Source organism: Odontesthes bonariensis, chromosome 10 (assembly GCF_027942865.1).
Source record: "Odontesthes bonariensis isolate fOdoBon6 chromosome 10, fOdoBon6.hap1, whole genome shotgun sequence".
NCBI lineage: Eukaryota > Metazoa > Chordata > Actinopteri > Atheriniformes > Atherinopsidae > Odontesthes > Odontesthes bonariensis.
Window position 1 is genome coordinate 34,496,916 of NC_134515.1, and position 18,070 is coordinate 34,514,985.

An 18,070-nucleotide genomic window follows, 5' to 3' on the forward strand; every position below is an offset into this window, starting at 1 on the left:
GGAATGATAAAAATGGAATAGAATAGAGGTAAAAAAAAACACACGCGCACACACACACTATTCCCCCCTGTCAGTGTCAGGGCAGCTGTCATCTTCTTTATCCTCTGTTTCCTTTGTGGTGTTTGAACAGCTGGAACACCTGCACAAGTCTGTACAACAGAGTCCTGCAGAGAAACAGGAGCATCTCTTTGTCTCACAGGCACTCCCTCTGCAACCACAGTGTATGACGTAAAACAGGGGCTGGATTTCTTGTCATCCATGTCACTTCAAGATTTCCATCTTCCAGATGCCAACCATGTCCAGTGGGAGATGGAGCGCCAATCTTTTTCTTTACACATGACCTCATTATTTTAGCCTGATAATTTGCCCTTTTGCAGTGCTGGTGGAGGGCATCACTTGTTGGGGGGATAGATAATTCTGGCAAGGCTGATGATGCCATACAGAAGGCTTTGTACCTAGCCTCATTGATGTTTTCTGCGGTTGGCTGATCGTACAAATGGCATACATATTTGCAAAGTAATGCAAATGTAGATTGGTCCAAGTTAAATTCAGTCCCCAGATTTCTGAAAGCCTTCAGGTAGACATCTTTCTCGCATGCCACAGCAAATGTCTTCTTTTTGCCTTGTGGAGTCACACCCAGTGAATGTATGGATCCCAATCAAGGCTGAACACACACTGGCTCCGAGAGCTGATGACACCTTGGTAATGTCCATTATGCGTGTTCTGTTGCCCGTCCCTGTGAAAAAGTACAAGCTGCATGGCAAATCTTTCTGCAGACTCACAGCAATGACTGCTACATCAGTGTCAGGGCTCTTAATAATGACAGTCTTATGTTCCTGTGCAGCATGTTGTGCATGCAAAAACAACAGTGTCACATTCTTCGTGGTCACGCTGCAGGTCTTCCACAGCATGAACAGACTGCACACCTTCCAGTACAGTCACACAGTGACATTGGTGTTGATGTGCTATGTACAAGCTGAGGTTTCTTCCCACTGCTGTAAGATCAGCATGTGGCCACGCATCGTATAAGAACTCAGCAAGTGCTTCTTTATTTGTTCCTTCTGATTCCTTCCATTCCACCTTGTGCAGGTGAAATTTCCTCATGAAATTTCCTCATGCTTAACAGAAGATATGTGCATGTAACAAATCTTTCGGTCGAAATTTCGTCTTCTTCGGTACTGCTGGATGATCGCGCTGCTACTGCGGTGCTGTTTCTGTTTACCAGCTCAGCTGACATACCAGCTATCCGATTCGTCCATTCTGATGACGTCTCAACCGTGGCACCTCTCGCGAGCCAAACTGTTATTACGCCTGCCGAAAATGTACATACGCCTTGCCAGGCACTAGTTATTCCTTTAAACGTTGCGAACTAAAAAAGTACTGTGTTCTGAGCGGCGAAACTTTTTTTTAAACCTCAACATAACTCAATGTTTTTATGAGCTGAAGCGTGTTTGGTACGGAGAGCGTGGAACAAGCCTGGTGTTCTGAAGGAGTTTTCGAGGTTCACCTTACGGCCTATTCTTTCAGTCACGCGACATCTGTCGACGTCATAGATGTTGCCTGCTGTCACAGACTGTAAAGATGGCGTCTTCGGGGAAATTAAACCGTTATCGCGTCTCCGCGTCTATTTTCTTTTTTGTGGGTCTATTAACTATACTAAACATAGGAAACTGCGATGATCAGGTGCCACTCCTTATGTGGACAAGCGATGGGTGAGTAATGCTGATATTTTTTGTTTTCTTTCTCTTCAGAGATGATGTTCAGGGTTTGGATGGCCAGCTAATGGTTAGCTTGGTCAGTAAAGGGGGCTCAGGTTTTCTCTACTAAATCATTTAAACAAGCAGATTCGATTGTGAGAGTTGTGACGTGAGTGGTTTGAATAAAAGGGTATTAATTAAGCAAAAATAACGTGAAAATGTCAAGTGCGATGAACGTTGGCTTGTAAGAGCAGGAACGAGAGTGCAATCAATGAAGATAATTTTATGTAATCCTAAAGAATGCTAAGAACAAGTGTCATTATGTGTCATGTGTCATTTAACAAATCAGCAATGTTATCTTAAAGGAATAATGTTGCATAACACCACTCTTGAACATTCAATGTAAAAATGATGCCTTACCTTACATTGTATCCAAGCAGTCATGCATAGGTGGACATAATGCAAACATACATTTGTTTTCCATCTATGTGTTGATATTTTAGTCGAACGTGCTGCAGTTCTATCATTTCTTCATGCATCTGCAAAGATGTGGAGAAGGGAGTCCATTTTTAATACCCACTTAATGAATATGATAGTTTACAAAACTCAAAATCTCATGCTTAAAATGTTACAGCTTTGTATTTTCTAACTTTTTTAATGGTATTTTTTCAAAATGATCAGTTTTCTAAGGAGTCGGGGCTCTCCAGTGTAACATGGCTTCCTGACTTTGCTGTAACTCTTTTCCTGCCAAGACTGTGTCTTATATAGCTTTAAAGGAAAGGTTATATAGTGACAATTATCTTAACTGTTTTATGTGCCAGTTTTATATACAATAATAAAAACCTTAATACAGCAATGCAGCAAAATTCACTATGGAGACATTTGACAGAAATGAACAATTTTTGTGAACAATCAAAACAGCCCATCAAAGTGAACTCTGTTGCTTGTTTTTGGAGAAATTACAAATGAGTAGACTTCTCTGTGCAGCCTGTTAGTTTAGTTTAATATTTTACACAGCACACTTTTTTTTTTTTTATAGAAATATGGGCTTTTTGGTTGGTTGATAAAACCAACCAAAAAAAAAAGGTATATGTTGGTGTTTTAAAACAAAATAGTGATACACAATATATCAACAATCTCTGCAAATATTTCTCATTATTAGTGTACCATTTTTTTTTTCAGTTACCGTTGCTGTCATAATGAAAATATTTTTTTTTTATTTGATGCTTATAATATAAGCATCAATTTAAACAGTTTTAAACAGAATGAATGAAGAAACAAGAAAGACATTAGATATATGTATTTGAAATTATATGAAAACCCTTTATTGTTGTAAACAAGTCGTCCCCATGTATGTATAGATGTTGAAGTTTTGGGAAAACTTTTGGATGTACTTGAATGAGCACGAAGCCTCTTGTTTTCAGAAGTTAATGCTTTTTATTGCACTTAGTTAGTCCTTTTTTTTCCGAAGTGATAAATGCCCATGATGCCATAATCAGTCCTTTTTTTTCCTTTTAAATTAAAAACTTTTGACATAGCGATAGCTTAACAATGTCTTAATTGGCCGTGTTTATATGTAAAATATCTCAGCCATGGTCACACAGCAGCCGCTCTGTGGCGGCCGTGGCTCAGTGGTTAGAGTCGGTCGTCCAATAACCGGAAGTCCACCTCCTTGTCACGGCCGAGGTGCCCTTGAGCAAGGCACCGTGCCATTCATGCTCCCCGGGCGCTTTGACTGGCTGCCCACCGCTCCACGTTGGCATCTGTCTCTATGAGTGTGTGACCCTGTGCATGTGCATGTGTGTGTCAACAGGTGCCAACCTGGATGGGTTAAAAGCGGAGGACAAATTTCTCATGTATGCATGACAATAAAATCTGATCTTAATCTCAATCTCAAAATCTCATTTGCTGCATAAGCAATGGGAAGCAAATCATTCTCCACTCAAACTAGCCTCTCCTGCACCTTGGTTGCCTTTATGTCCACAGCTGGTGAGGATTTGTTTTTGCAGTAGTTCCACCTTTAGCTGTTGGCACCAAATTTATGCTACACAACCTTTAAATGCTCCTGTTTGCTTGGCAGCAAAGCAAGTAACACTAAACACCAAACCTAATGTGATTTATCTTAAAAAAAAAATGCTGTCTGTTCCCAAGGAACCAATGAAATAGACTCTCATTCTGCTCCTAGACCACAAGAAGGAGAAGGACCATAGAGAAGGAGTGAGATGCCAAAGTAAAAAAAAAAAACTCCTTAAGAAACTAAACAGCACACAGGAGAGATTCCGTTTATATCAGAGAAGAGTAAAAGGCTCATTTATGCTAACCGTTCATAGGCTGAGCATTGACAGGCGGGCTGTTGCTGGGTTAACGAAAGATCATCTGCTTGGTCATGGATTTACATGACCTCAAGGTTCTTTAACGGCAAGAAAGGACAGAGCAGGACTTCTTGAGGAAGCTTGGGACTTACACAATTGCAGCAAGATTTTGCATATCTTTTTGTGCTTTTAGTTGGGCTTCTTTAGGTCTGCTACATGGAAGGGTCCAGGAGGTCATTCCTGTCCACTAGCATAGCTTTAAACACAGAGTATTTGTTTTTCTTATTATTTATGCATTTTTTAATCTGTAACAAAATCATTTCCATTTGGGGATTATTCGAGCATTATTTTATTGAATTGTGATTTAAGTTTTTGTATTTTTTTTAGAGTCTGAAGATGTAGTCCAAATTTTTGATAGACTCAATCATTAAAAATGATCAAGTTTTATTTGAACAGATTTATTTATGTCTCACATTTCAGCTATAAGACAAGACAATTTACAAATGACTTTAAAGAGGGCATTAACAAAATGTACAGTAGAAGCTTTAAGAAAAAAAAGAGAAATAAGTAAAAGGTACAATAATAAGATAACAGTAATATACAGCTTCTGCATAATACACACAAGCGTGTTCTGGTACTAACGCTCGTGTCCTCTTATCATACCCTTGTAAAAGTTGTATTTCACAACTTGTCTTTGGAATATAAAAAAGGTAAACAATTTTCGAACCTCATCGCCCTGAATATTATGTGAATACTATGTCCACCTTTGCTTTAACTCTTCACCAGGGTCGCTCAACTGCCGCAGTCGCCTCCTACTGCAGGTCACATCATTGGGCAGCAGCAGCTAATTTCCTACTTGGAGAAAGCTCTGGATGTCGGTCCACAAAATGTAGTGCTGTTCCTTCAGGACAAGGTATGCAACACAAACACTTTGAACCAGCTGATTACAGGATTTATATGCTTTTCTTAAATGGATAGGTGGGATATAGATCCAACTTTTGCATAGCTTTCAAAAACCTTGCAGGTCTAACACAGAAAGCTTTCTTTCCATTTTGCAGGCTTTTTAGATAACGTTACTCCCATCAATTAGGGATAGTTGGTATGACTGGTCATACCCACTTTCTCATGATGGCTCTTCTTGGTGCCTTCTCACAAAATCTCGTGCAAGCTGCAGTCCCAAGCTTAGGGGACACATTGACACATTATATTCATCCCTATCACTCTTGTTCGTAAATTTATGGTAATATGCACATACATCCACTGTCTCTGGCACATATTTGTGACTTAACTATGCATATCTTCAATGATGCAATGATGCACCAATTGACACTTTTTTTCTTACTTAAAGTTACACAAAAGCAACAATTTTCAATGTCTGCTTTCAAATACAACACTAAAACTCAAATACAACACTAAAAGCTACTCCTCCTCAACTCTGCCAGAGGCGTGTTCAAGTACTCCATCTACAGGACTTTAAATAATGAGGCAAATAATTACATAACTTGAATGATTACATCAACTTCTGTGAGGAGAGTATTTGCTTTCCCAGTTACAAACCCTTGAGTACCTTTGTGTGATCTGAAAAGTACCTGGACATCTAGAAGAAAGCCTTCAGGAGGGAGACGGGGAGTTATTTAGGGCTCTTCAAAAACCAAAAATAAGACAACCGTGTGCAAGGAGGTGTACAGAAAAAAGCTGGTAAGAAAGATACAGCGAAACTACATGAGAGATGAGTGGTCAGGGAAGAAAAAGATTTCAGGCTTTAAGGTGAAATAGGATCAAACTGATAGAAGCCTGGACAGAGCCAACGAGTTGAACATGTATGTATGAAAGTCAGTTCAGATCAACACTTCTCTCTCGCCTCCAGCAACACAGACCTCACACCCTACAGGCATAATATCACACTCCACCTCAGTCATGGATCTTAACACAGGCTCAGCAACATCTCCCCCACATTAGGACACAAAAAGACCTCTACTGCCTGTTCTTCACTTTCTCCAGTGTTTTTTATACAGTCCAGTCTGTACTGTTGTGTAAGAAGCTCCAGACTGCCTCGTCAGACCAGGCAACATTTCTCCAATCTTCTATTGTCCAATTTTGGTGAGCCTGTGCGAATTGTTGTCTCAGTTTCCTGTTAGCTGACACTTGATGTGGTCTGCTGCTGCCATTCACTGGATATTTTCTCTTTTTCGGACTATTCTCTGTAAACCCTAGAGATGGTTCTGCGTGAAAATTCCAGTAGATCAGCAGTTTCTGAAATATTCAGACCAGCCCATATGGCACCAACAACCATGCCACGTTCAAAGTCACTTAAATCCCCTTTCTTCCCCATTCTGATGCTCGGTTTGAGCTTCAGCAAGTTGTCTTAACCACATCTACATGCCTAAAAGCATTGAGTTGCGGCCATGAGATTGGCTGATTAGCCGTTTGTGTTAACAAACAATTGAACAGGTGTACCTAATAAAGTGGCTGGTGAGTGTGTGTATAGAAATATTTGTGTACGTATGTGTACGTATGTGTACATATGTGTATGTGTGTATATGTTTCTGCAATGTGCTCAGCTTCTGTTTTGAATGATATTGAAATTGATTTGTATATATTTTTCTGCACCTGTCCATAGTGTACCCCGCCTCTCGCCCAATGACAGCTGGGATAGGCTTGGGCCTGAATTGTATTAAGCAAGTGTAGAAAATAGATGGATATTTTTCTGTAAATATAATTTTCCATTGTATGTGTTTTGTTCAGATGAGTCTAGAGGATTTTACCATGTATGGAGGAGCTTTTGGAAACAAGCAGGACACAGTTTTTCCCAATGTTGAGGTAAGACAAGTGCCATCTTTATTAGCTTACAATTTCTCAATGATTTGTCTCTCACACTTAAAAGTGAGTTAGAAAAGAGTTGAGCCTTTCATGATGGTACCTTATTAAAATTGAAAATTTAGGCAAAATGTACCCAATGGCGAATTTCGACATTTTGTCATGCAACAGGGAGTGGACATTCTTCACACATACAAAGTCCAGTCTGAACCAGCCTTCACTTCTTGGATAACAGCTCCTGATCTTATATACAAGTTAATATTCTTTGATCCCCATGACCTTCTCACTTTAAAGCTGAATTCTTTGTTAAACAGGAAGTGGTTAGGCTATTCCTCATACGTACCAAGTCCAATTTATACCAAACCTCACTCGTTGGATGACAGTAAACTCTTGAACAGATATACAAGCCAATACTCTGTCATTGCCATTATTACTTTACCTGCTTATAAAAGTAAATCACTTTGCATAAAGAAGTACAAATAGCTGGCTCATAAAACATGTATTCAAAGCGAAATTTCGAATGGATGATCATCTGGTATGGCTGATATGAATGTGCTACCAGGATTAAGGCCTTACTTGTAGAGTAGAAACAGCACAATATAGTTATGACAAAAACTCCTTTTATATGACCTTTTAAATGAAGTTTTTTCACAGCGCAAATACAGTAGCACAAGTTCACATATATCTTTGTTTTGCCAAGTAAGTGACAGCGGTTTGCTGCTCTGTTTGGTGAAATTTGTTAAGCCCAAAGGCCAGAGATTTTGGCCAATGACGGGATGTAAAGTGAGCCACTATTTATGCTAGTATGTGTAGAGGAAGAGGCAGGTGTTGGCTTGAAGGAAGTAGACAAATTTTTGTCCCGTCCATTTTCTTCAATGTCTGTGGAGGGAAAATCTAAAGTGAAGAGAGGGATGACACATCAACCAAAAGCTATTCAAATGACACATAAGGTGCTGTGTACTCTATGAGCAGGATTTCATCCAAAAATACCTAGCTTCAATGAAATGGTGATTAACCTTTTGCCTCACAGATATACTATTGGTTTAGGATTCTTTCCTGTTTAATGGCAGTCTTTCACCATGCCACAGAAATTTGATGTTACTCAGAAGGGCGCTATCCTACACAACTCCTAGTTTGCATGATTGCTAACAGTGCCAACCAGATTGTGTTTGCTTGTCAGCATTGGCTTGTGTTCACATTCTCACCAAATGTCTGATCGGATGAAGCAATCTCTTCAGCCTTCAAGCACCATCCCCAACGAGTTGGGGCCCAAAAGCCTCGGTGTCACGGTCGCCGGGGCCCTCGGTTGCATCACTGGCCGATGCACCGCCTAGTAGCGAGGGCCTGTATCGCTGCTTGCAGCTTTAATCAGTATAGAATATAAAGCTTTACTGTCATTTACAGACATACAACAAAATTAAGGGAAGTACAACAAAGTTATTATGTCTCAATATTTTAAAGCTTCAAGCTGTACTAGTTTCTCGTTTCTTATCACCTAACTGTATACCCAGTTGTGTGTCACTAACTTTTGTTTGTTTGTTTTAAACTGTGCACAGGGAGCTCTTAAGTCATCAATGTCCCCTTTGGTGTTACCTGCTGTGTCTTGGCCTGCTTCCAATGCAGTGATTGGTCAGCTACAGAACCAATTGGAAACTTCCCCCCTATACATGGACCCAGAGACCCTGAGCCAACTGAGACTCAACGCTTCCTCACCTGCCTTGCTAGTGTTCAGGATGCCCTACAGTATTGGGTATGTACACCAAACACACAGTTTGGAGATTGGCAGTTATTACTAAAATAAATTAAATCTGCACAATCATCAGAACATTTTCTGTTTTTTTTCCAAACAAAAGTTGTCCAAGAAATATTGACTCAAGTTAGATCATCAATTGGCAGCGTATTTTGTGTCTGACTTTGTAGGAAAGACTAACAATGATTTTATTTTTTTAAATGACTTGCATTTTTTTGTCCTCTGTAATGAGCCAGTGGGTAAGTTGACCCCACCCCCTGTATCTTGGCAACCATGCACTTTTATTGTCATGGGACTATTCACTGAAGTTCAAGGGGTATCAATACTTTTGCAAGACACTGCATGTACAACTGTGTTGCAAAGAGATAATCAAGTTGTTTAATTTCGTGTTAGATTTGTAAAAACGAAACAGTATCTCAGCAGGCAGTAGCTGCATTGGCACCCATCAAAACAGAAATGTTATAGTTCTAATTTTTTTAAATTGAAAAAAACACAACCTAAAATTAGGTTACAAACTTTCATTTTACTCCTGCATCATTTTATATTTAGGACCACACAAGTAAAAAATCTGCCCCCTATATGTTTGTGTTAACATGTTTCCCCATGTTCAACTGGCTATCTATTAGATGTTAAAATTAGTAGCAGAGAAATCTGCTTATATGCTCCATGTGTGATTAAATTCAGTGACCCCTTTTTCCCCAGACAGATTATCTGAAGTCTCTTTTTTTTCTTTTCTCATCTGACTTCTCTTGCAGGGCTGATCTGGTGTCTGCAAAGGAAATTCTCAGTGGAAATGGTGGGTCTCCATATAACTTGTCTAACTTTTGTGTCTTTGAAGCCTGTAGCATATGAATATATATTTTTGTTTGGTAAGTTTTGTCTTGAAGTTATCACCATTCTGGAAGTCCTTTTTTTTTTTTTTTTTGCTTCTTAATGTCATGCCAAAACTGAGGGCAGCTCAAGAAAAGCTCAAGCTCTGTAGCGCTGTTGCTCAATTGTAAGATGGTTCGATCCCAGGCTTCCCTTGGGTGTCAAAGTGTCCTTGGGCAAGATACTAAACTCCACGTTACCTCCAATGGGTCCATTAGTGTGTGGATATGAACAAAAAAGCATTGTGTCTCTAGTATCACTGTATAAACTGAGACGTGTTGTATGAGTCTGTGTGAGTGGGTGAATGTTGCTTGAATGTTGAATGACCCCCTTGAGTGGTCAACTTGACTAGAAAAGTGCTATACAAACAGTCAATTTTCCCTTTGCTGTTTTTCAGATGATGTAATTGGTCAGGTGCTGAGTATAATGAAGACTCAATCTGTTCCATACACAGCTATTTATACAGGCCTGCAGCCCTCAAGGGTGAGTCACTCGTTAATGTTACCATTGGTGATTGGTCACAATTCATATATGCAGAGGTGGGTAGAGTAGCCAAAAATTGTACTCAAGTAAAAGCATTGTTACTTTAGAATAATATGACTCAAGTAAATGTAAAAAGTAGTCATCCAAATAATTACTTGAGTAAGAGTAAAAAAGTGCTTGGTGAAAAAACTACTCAAGTACTGAGTAACTGTTGAGTAACGTCTGATTTATTTGTTAACACAAGCATTCAATCAGACAGACAAAAATACTAAATAATCATCTTTAGGCAAATTAGAGTTCATCCAATTGATAAAATAAATTAAAATGAATGAATGAATTACAAAATATCTTATATTAAAATAATCCAGGTAAATTCAAATACTTCAATAAAAAATAAAAGAGACTTAGGAAATGTTTAAAACATATGTAACCCATATGTAACCTAAAAAACAAACATTCGCCTATCCACGGGGAAAAAAAAAACAAATTTAGGAAGCTTACCGCTACATGTTTCCACACGTTAGATGTTGAGTTTCTGAATGCTGAAATGTCCGTTTGTTTTGGTTAACACAGAAGACACATAACGTAGCTGCTGTTTCTCACTCTTTGTAAGGTAAACATGCTTTCAGTATGAGGCCTCGTCTGCGTCTTCATTTCCGACCGTTGATTCTGACATTTTTCATCTGTTTCATATTTTGTTTGCTACGACTGTAAACTGTGAAGCTAACAAGCCACTGAGATTGAGTAAGGTCACGTGACCACGTCTGATTGGTGAAACACAGTCAGGTGGTAGAGCCTTTGGCGGAAGTCTCTCTCTCTGTCAGAATAAAACATTAAAATGAGGCGTACGCGGGGGGATAAAAATAATGAGGCGTAGAATACCAAAGAGGTAAGAAGAAAAGTAACCAGCTCATTGTAGCCTAATGTAGCGGAGAAATCTACTCAAGTAAAAGTAAAAAGTATAGTGATTAAAAACTACTCCTAGAAGTATAATTTTTTTTTAAAACTTACTCAAGTAAATGTAACTCGTTACTACCCACCTGTGGTTATATGCCATGAGTGCTAATTATGACAATGTTAATTGCTACACAGTCCAACTAACTGTCCTATATTTCTACTTTCTCTAATTCTGTACAAGGAGGTCACATCCCTGTCCATTGGAGCAACCATGGGTGGAGGACGCTCTCTGTTGCAGGCCAGAGGTGGATACAGAGACAGAGAGAGAGAAAGGGAGAAGCAGCGCAGGATCAAGGAGAGGGCTGAGATCTATGATCCAGTGGAGTTTAAGGTGTCATTTTTATTATACTGTTGTTTAGTGATGACTCCTGACTTGGGGTCCTCGCCCCCATGAGGAGGGCTGCAAAGACCACACAAGGTGTTCACTCCTCGTAGGTTGCCAAAATTAGATTTGCACACATTTACTGGATTGCAAAAAGTGTGTGAGGATGAAGCATAATAGACACTGCAGCTGTGTGCTGCATAGACATGGGATTTATGGAATTGTCTTAATTATGATAATTCTTGATTCTCTGTACAAACAGCTGACATAAACATTTCCATTGAAAACAACATATTTTTGAGTCACTCTCTACAATGATATCAACAAGTGTAGGTAGAATCCTCAATCAAACATTATGCAACACACTGGAGTACAGAGTTGAAAAATATTGAACGGAATTTCCACAACAGTTTCCGCTGCAGGTTAAGTAGTTTGGTGCTATTGTGCATGTTGTAATGCACCAGTTTGTGCAGCACCAGCTTGTTCTACAGCCATTTGTCCACTACGAAGTTTGTTAGCATGCTCTGCCCAAAGTGGCTAAAACCGCTGTGATCTTAGTACTCTATGATAATTCTATTACACATTTAACAAGCCTATAGAATTTATGAGTAGCTACATGTGTATGCTAATTTCCAGTAGGCTAATTTGATAGTATCATATAATGCAATATTAATATCTCAGTTTATGGTTTCCTTCGTTTTATACTTCACATACTGAAAATACATATATGTAAATATTCATTTATACACATATAGTATATGTATGTCTGTCACAAGTAATTTTTTCTTTTTTTCTTACATATGTCACCATTTGTTCTCTGACTACTTTTGCTGTGACTTAGCTAGCCACTTCTCCTGTAAGCATTTTCTGCATCCACAAACACTGACATGCATATACCAGAAGAAAAGCATCACTAAAACATAATTCTTACCTGAGATTGCTGGTTGGTGTTGTCCATGCTGGGCTCTACTGATCTTCTGAGCCCAGTTAACTATCGACCATCTGGAGTGCACTCTGTAAATGAAACGAGTGCACCCAGAAGGAGGCAGTGATAGCTTACTTGGTCAGCGTCATATTTGGCTTTCTATTTGCTGGAGGAATTTTGACAGGCACCTCTCGCAACAACCCAAGAGCATGCAGAACAAATCCAAGAGCAAAAGTTTTGTGAGAGCACAGAAAGAGTCTTGAGTGCGGGGAGAAGAGGTCAAGCTTGAGCGCAGGAGATTTCCGTGCATAACACGAAATTTGAGAGGAGGAGCGGAGTTTTGACTTCAAGCAGAACATATTTGCATGCAAGCAGGGACGTTTTGAGAGAGGGCAGAGTGGGAAAACAAGGAATCCTGGGCTGCACGGTTGTTGGGTGGTTGACACCATCTCTGGGTATTCTCAGTGTGGATGGTTGTTTGTCTCTGTGTGGATTTGTGATGGATTGGCGAGCTGTCCAGGGTGTACCCTGACTGTCACCTAATGACAGCTGGGGGATAGGCTCCAGCCCCCAACCACTTTATGAAAGAAAAAGCGGGCTGATTGTGCTGAAAAGCTTTGGCGTTTATCCTGAGCGAGTTTGGTGCCACGACAGTTGTTTTCTTTTTTTTGACACAAGGCGGAGCTGCTGGAAAAAGGTTGGTAACCAATAGCCTAAAAAAAGCAACAAATGCCCATAGAAAGCTAAATAGGAAAATAAGATCATTCATAAAGTATAGAAAAATGCTTCAACACATTTTTTTTTTTTTTTTTTTTCTGTGCTTCATAGGATAGAAAAGGAAACATCTTGGGACGCTATTTGTTCAAACTTTTTTTTCTCTTCCTTTTACAGGAGGGCGAGAAAACTTGTATCCTACTCTGGGCAAGAAGCCTGTCAGTGAGCATCCTAAGAAGTGGTCGCTGGGAAGATTATGACTTGACCCCATCTACCTTTGGTGAAGGCGTTAGCCCAAAACTCCACGGCTCCAGTTGTAATAGAAGCAAAGGAAGGTAGTATAAAACTCTCACATGTACTATTAAGAAAGATTTTTCTGAAGAATTCATTTTAAAATGGTGTCTATTTTTTTTTTGGATAAGAAATGAGCCGTGGCATTTAAAAAAAAAAAAAAATAATAATAATTTACCCCAGAAAATACTGCGTGCAGGAGTGAATGACCTGAAACTCTTATCCATTCTAAATGTTTTGAACAACTACAACAGGATTTCCTCAAGAATATGCCTGTAATTACTACCATCCATAATTCCTTCATTTAGGACCAATGTCCCAGGCCCTGCAATGACAAACATCACCCCTGAATTTGGTTGGATGTGCCAAATTTGGCGACATGCCCAAAGAAATTTGCTCCTGAATTGTTGCAAAAGGGGCTCTGCACACAATATTGACTTTTCCTACTTTATTGTTTAAGAATAACAAATATTTTGCACATTCGAAGTGGTTGGCTTTTGATGCAAACTTTTATGAAAATCCATTTTAAATCCAGACTGTAACAGAAAAAAAAGGAAAAATGCCGAAGAATGTAAAAGCACTTTATATTTCTGCTAGATACTTTCTAAAACCAGTCACTTGTACTGCAACTTCAATGATAATTTCAGTTCAGAACGATGAACTGATTTTCTTTTGTTTCACTTCATTGATTAATTGCTTGCTAAATGATATGACAGAAAGATATCAAAAATGTCAACTTTGATGTTAATTTGATGATCATGACACATACAAAACTATTAATTACAACTTAAACAGAAAAACTCTGTCCACTATATATTGATAGACCAATTATTTGTGTCATTTTTTGTTCTCTTACCTGGTTGCAGCTGACTTTATGTATCACTCTGCTTAGGACCCTATTGTAGTGGTTTTAGAACCTGAGCATTGAAGGGTGTGTAGGACTCTTTTTGTTTTTGTTTTTATTAACTCCAGCAACAAAGGAATAGTTCTACTAAGTTGTGAGATGAACAGAATAACGTCATCTACGTACAACACTAATTTATGCTCTGTTTGACCGATTGTTATTCCAGCTATTTCAGTAAGTGTTCATATAGCTATTGCTAATGGTTCGATCGCTAAGGTGAATAACAGTGGAGACGGGGCACCCTTGAAGGCATCCTCTTTTAATTGTGATTGGTTTTGATATAATTTTGTTTGTTAATATTTCTGCTGTAGGGTTTCTATACAACAACTGAAGCCATTTTAGAAATGTATTGCCACATCCAAATGTTTCCAAGATATTAAAGAGATGAGGCCACTCTAGCATTTAAAGATAGGAGGGCCTTATCGGAGGGGTCTCTCAATCCCTGAATAACATTAAAGACTCTTCAGACGTTATGGAATCCTTGCCGTCCTTGAATGAACCCATTTTGTAATAGGTAATATTTCTTGAAGCCGTCTTGCTAAAATTTTGCACAAAATTTTGAGATCACAATTTAATAAGCTTATTGGTCTCATGTTTTCACACCTGTTATTGGGCTTTCCTGGTTTTGGCAACAGTGTTATTACCGCACCGGTCATTGGTTTTGGTAGACTACCACTTTGGAATGCTTCCAAAAACCCTTCTAGTAATGGCTTCAGTAGTTTGGACTTACATTTTTTATACAGATCAAGTGCTAGTGCATCTGGGCCTGCTGTTTCTTATGCTTTCGTACCATCAATAGCTATGCTTATTTCCTCCTCTTTTAGGTCTGCCTCCAGCTTTACAAGTTCGGCAGAGATAGTTGGGCATTTTAATTTATCCAAGAATGAATTTTGGGACTGCAGGTCATATTCTACTTGAGATTCATATAAGTTTTCATAACATTTTCTAAATTTTTTATTTGCGAAAACGTCAAAAACTAATTCTCCAATAAAAATAACAGGCTTGAAAGTTAGTATTTGGTTTGACCACCTTCATTCTTCTGCAAAGTCTGAATCCCCTTTTTCTGACAATTGTCTACAGTCATAGTTCTATAGAAGGATACTCAAAAGCTTTTCTTTGGATGTTGGCTGTCTTTAGTTCTGTTCTCTGTCAAGATTATACCACACTGCTTCAATGATTTTAAGTTATGGGCTTTGGGAAAGATTCATCACTCTTTAAGACTTGTTGCTGACAGTCTGTATAATTTGATTTGCCTTTTCTTCCTTTTTCTCTTTCTTAAAAATCTCTTCTTGACAGCCTTCCATAGAGACAATTTCCCACTACTAACACTACTTCTTTTGTCGTCCACTTGTCCAAGTCCCCCAAATATTTGTATGTATATTTGTTTGTATATTATTGTATAAATGCATATTTATCCTAAAGAGAAATAAGATTGTTGTAGTTTGTATTTTTTCATTCAAGACTGAATTTTTAATAAAATAATTTAAAATAAAATGCCTGCCAGTAACAGTAAAATCGGTTCTTGATTCACAGGTCAGTTTTGATTGCCTTAAAATAAAAGCTGCATTCCTCTAAAAACGGTCAGGTTCATGGATGTGACTGAAGCTGAGTGAAGAAGCAACCATTGTTCCAACGAAAACTTTGAAAGCTTGGAGAGCTATTTTTTAAAATGTGGAAGTAAAATATAAAGAAATGAAGGGTTTCTCAAAACTTCTGCACAACACTGTAAATTTTATTGTAAAATTGTATAAGGAATTCTTTTTTTCTTTCACTAATTTCATGTTTGGTTCTTCACAGGTTGGTTCTTAATTATGAGAATGTTCTTGGCCACCGTAGCTTCAAACTGATGTAAGTTTGTGCAGTGTTCATTTGTGTTCATTTGTGTTCATTTGTGTTCATTTGTGTTCATTTGTGTGCATTTGTGTTCATTTGTGTTCATTTGTGTTCATTTGTGTGCATTTGTGTTCATTTGTGTTCATTTGTGTTCATTTGTGTTCATTTGTGTGCATTTGTGTGCATTTGTGTTCATTTGTGTGCATTTGTGTGCATTTGTGTGCATTTGTGTTCATTTGTGTGCATTTGTGTTCATTTGTGTGCATTTGTGTTCATTTGTGTGCATTTGTGTTCATTTGTGTTCATTTGTGTGCTTATCTGCACCGTAATGTCAGTAATGCCAAAGGGAATGAATGAATGGATGTTTGTGTTTATGTTTCCAGCTTTGCTATGAGCCAGCGTCACTACAAGGTGTCTGCACGTCGCTGGTTTACTCTCGACACTGTAGAGCTGGAATATGATGGGACCAAAGCATCATTTAATGGCAGCAGACATATTTTTGCTCCCGCTGAGTATTCGTACCACTGTGAGTCTGTCAGTAGCTTCCGTTGGCCTCTGCTGATCCCATCCTCGTTGAAAGACCCAGCCAATCAGTGGAGGCTCTCTTTTGAAGACTTTCAGGTAAGCATATTATTTCATATATGCCACAGTATAATCGTAGTTGCTCAGCACCTACCTGGCTCTCTAAATATTTCTTACTGTAAACCAACAAACAGCTGATTCAGATTGTACATTGTGATGCTGATGAAAGTGTAAAGCTAAAACAAATACTGGCAGCTTTTTAATCATCGAGAGAACCATTTTTGCATTTAATTTACTGAAATGTCACGCTCATGTCCTTTTATATTCTGTAAGATCTACATGAAAGTAACAGCAGGCGATTTCAATTTTATTCCAGAAAACCTGTCACTTTGTCAGGTTAATGCAAAATATGATATAATCTTTCCTATATTTTATTTTTTATTTTACGTGTGGATCAACTGTGTTTACAATCTCTCAACAACTTCAAATTGCCTTTTTAAGAACTAATTAGGAGAGCAATAATGTACTTTTTCTGACCGTTGCACAGATCCAGGGCTTTAATGTCACCGGCAGTGAATTCTCCTATGCCAGTGACTGTGCGAGCTTCTTCTCCCCTGGAATCTGGATGGGTCTGATGACTAGTCTGCTCCTCGTGCTGGTGCTCACATATGGCTTGCACATGATCATGCAACTTCGTACAATGGACCGGTTCGATGATCCCAAAGGCCCTACCATCTCTGTGCCACAGACAGAGTAAAACACTTGCAGGCTCTCTCCTGATTTCCCTTTTCATCCGTCTTCCTTACTGTCCATTCAATGATCCCTTAGCTGAAGTATTTCACAAACGAGCCCTCGTATTATATGTAGTTTGGTGTTATTTATTTATTAGTGGTGTTGTAAAAATGTATCTATAGCTGCATAAATGTGACAGTTTACATCAGTTTTGTTATTAGGTGATCCAAGATTGTTCTCTCTTGTAGTCTGTCATTTCAGAACATCAGCTCTGGAAACACCTTCAGACCAGTTGGTTAAAAAGGAATATTAGTTTAGAAAATAATTGTAATATACAGTAAAAGGCTCAAACTGGGTCCATTAACATTAACGGGATACAGGGAGGATTAATTTATGTTAAATTAAATGGAATTAAATCAAATATAAAATGCCATTTATTGTTGAAATTGCTGTAATTATATATAAGGTTGTGTTATGATTTATGTTTGAGTGAATACATCAGACATTCCTTTGATTGATAATCACATTCATGTTATTTATTGTTGAAATTGCTGTATTTGTGTGTAAAGTATGTCTTTACAGTTTGCGGAGGAGTAAATAAATAAATAAGAGATTGTTGTTAAATAATTATGAAAACCTTAGTTTTATCACTAAGCATTATGGTTTAATAATCAAATTCAATGCAATCCATTGCTATGTTGTATTGCTGCTGTGACTCCAATAAAACATTACACATCTTTTTCCCCTCTTTTCTTACTGTATATAATATTTTTCTAACAGATTAGGGTCAAATAGTTAGCTGCTGTATTTAATTTATCAAAGGTGCAAGACTTTTTCTGCTGTGAAGCTCTCTTAATAAACGCCAATAGCTTCTTCTAAACCATCAACATGTACTACAAAACCAGCAAGTATGTTCCATCCTCTCAACCCACACCACTTGA

The 18,070-nt window shown here is 38.4% G+C and overlaps 1 protein-coding gene and 1 long non-coding RNA gene across 2 annotated transcripts; one reads left to right on the forward strand and one right to left on the reverse strand.

Moving 5' to 3' along the window:
* Positions 1-1,346: 1,346 nt before the first annotated feature.
* Positions 1,347-17,866, forward strand: LOC142390029 (V-type proton ATPase subunit S1-like). The gene is made up of 11 exons (XM_075475348.1): positions 1,347-1,712; positions 4,796-4,922; positions 6,755-6,829; positions 8,383-8,576; positions 9,332-9,372; positions 9,844-9,929; positions 11,068-11,217; positions 13,025-13,182; positions 15,840-15,890; positions 16,259-16,496; positions 16,945-17,866. Exons 1-11 carry the CDS (start codon positions 1,582-1,584, stop codon positions 17,152-17,154), a joined length of 1,461 nt encoding a protein of 486 aa, XP_075331463.1. The 5' UTR covers positions 1,347-1,581; the 3' UTR covers positions 17,155-17,866.
* Positions 7,491-12,215, reverse strand: LOC142390030 (uncharacterized). Its single transcript, XR_012770425.1, has 3 exons — positions 12,140-12,215; positions 8,032-8,188; positions 7,491-7,705 (listed from the first exon to the last, which is right to left on the reverse strand). It is a non-coding gene; the product is annotated as an uncharacterized LOC142390030 (long non-coding RNA).
* Positions 17,867-18,070: the final 204 nt, after the last annotated feature.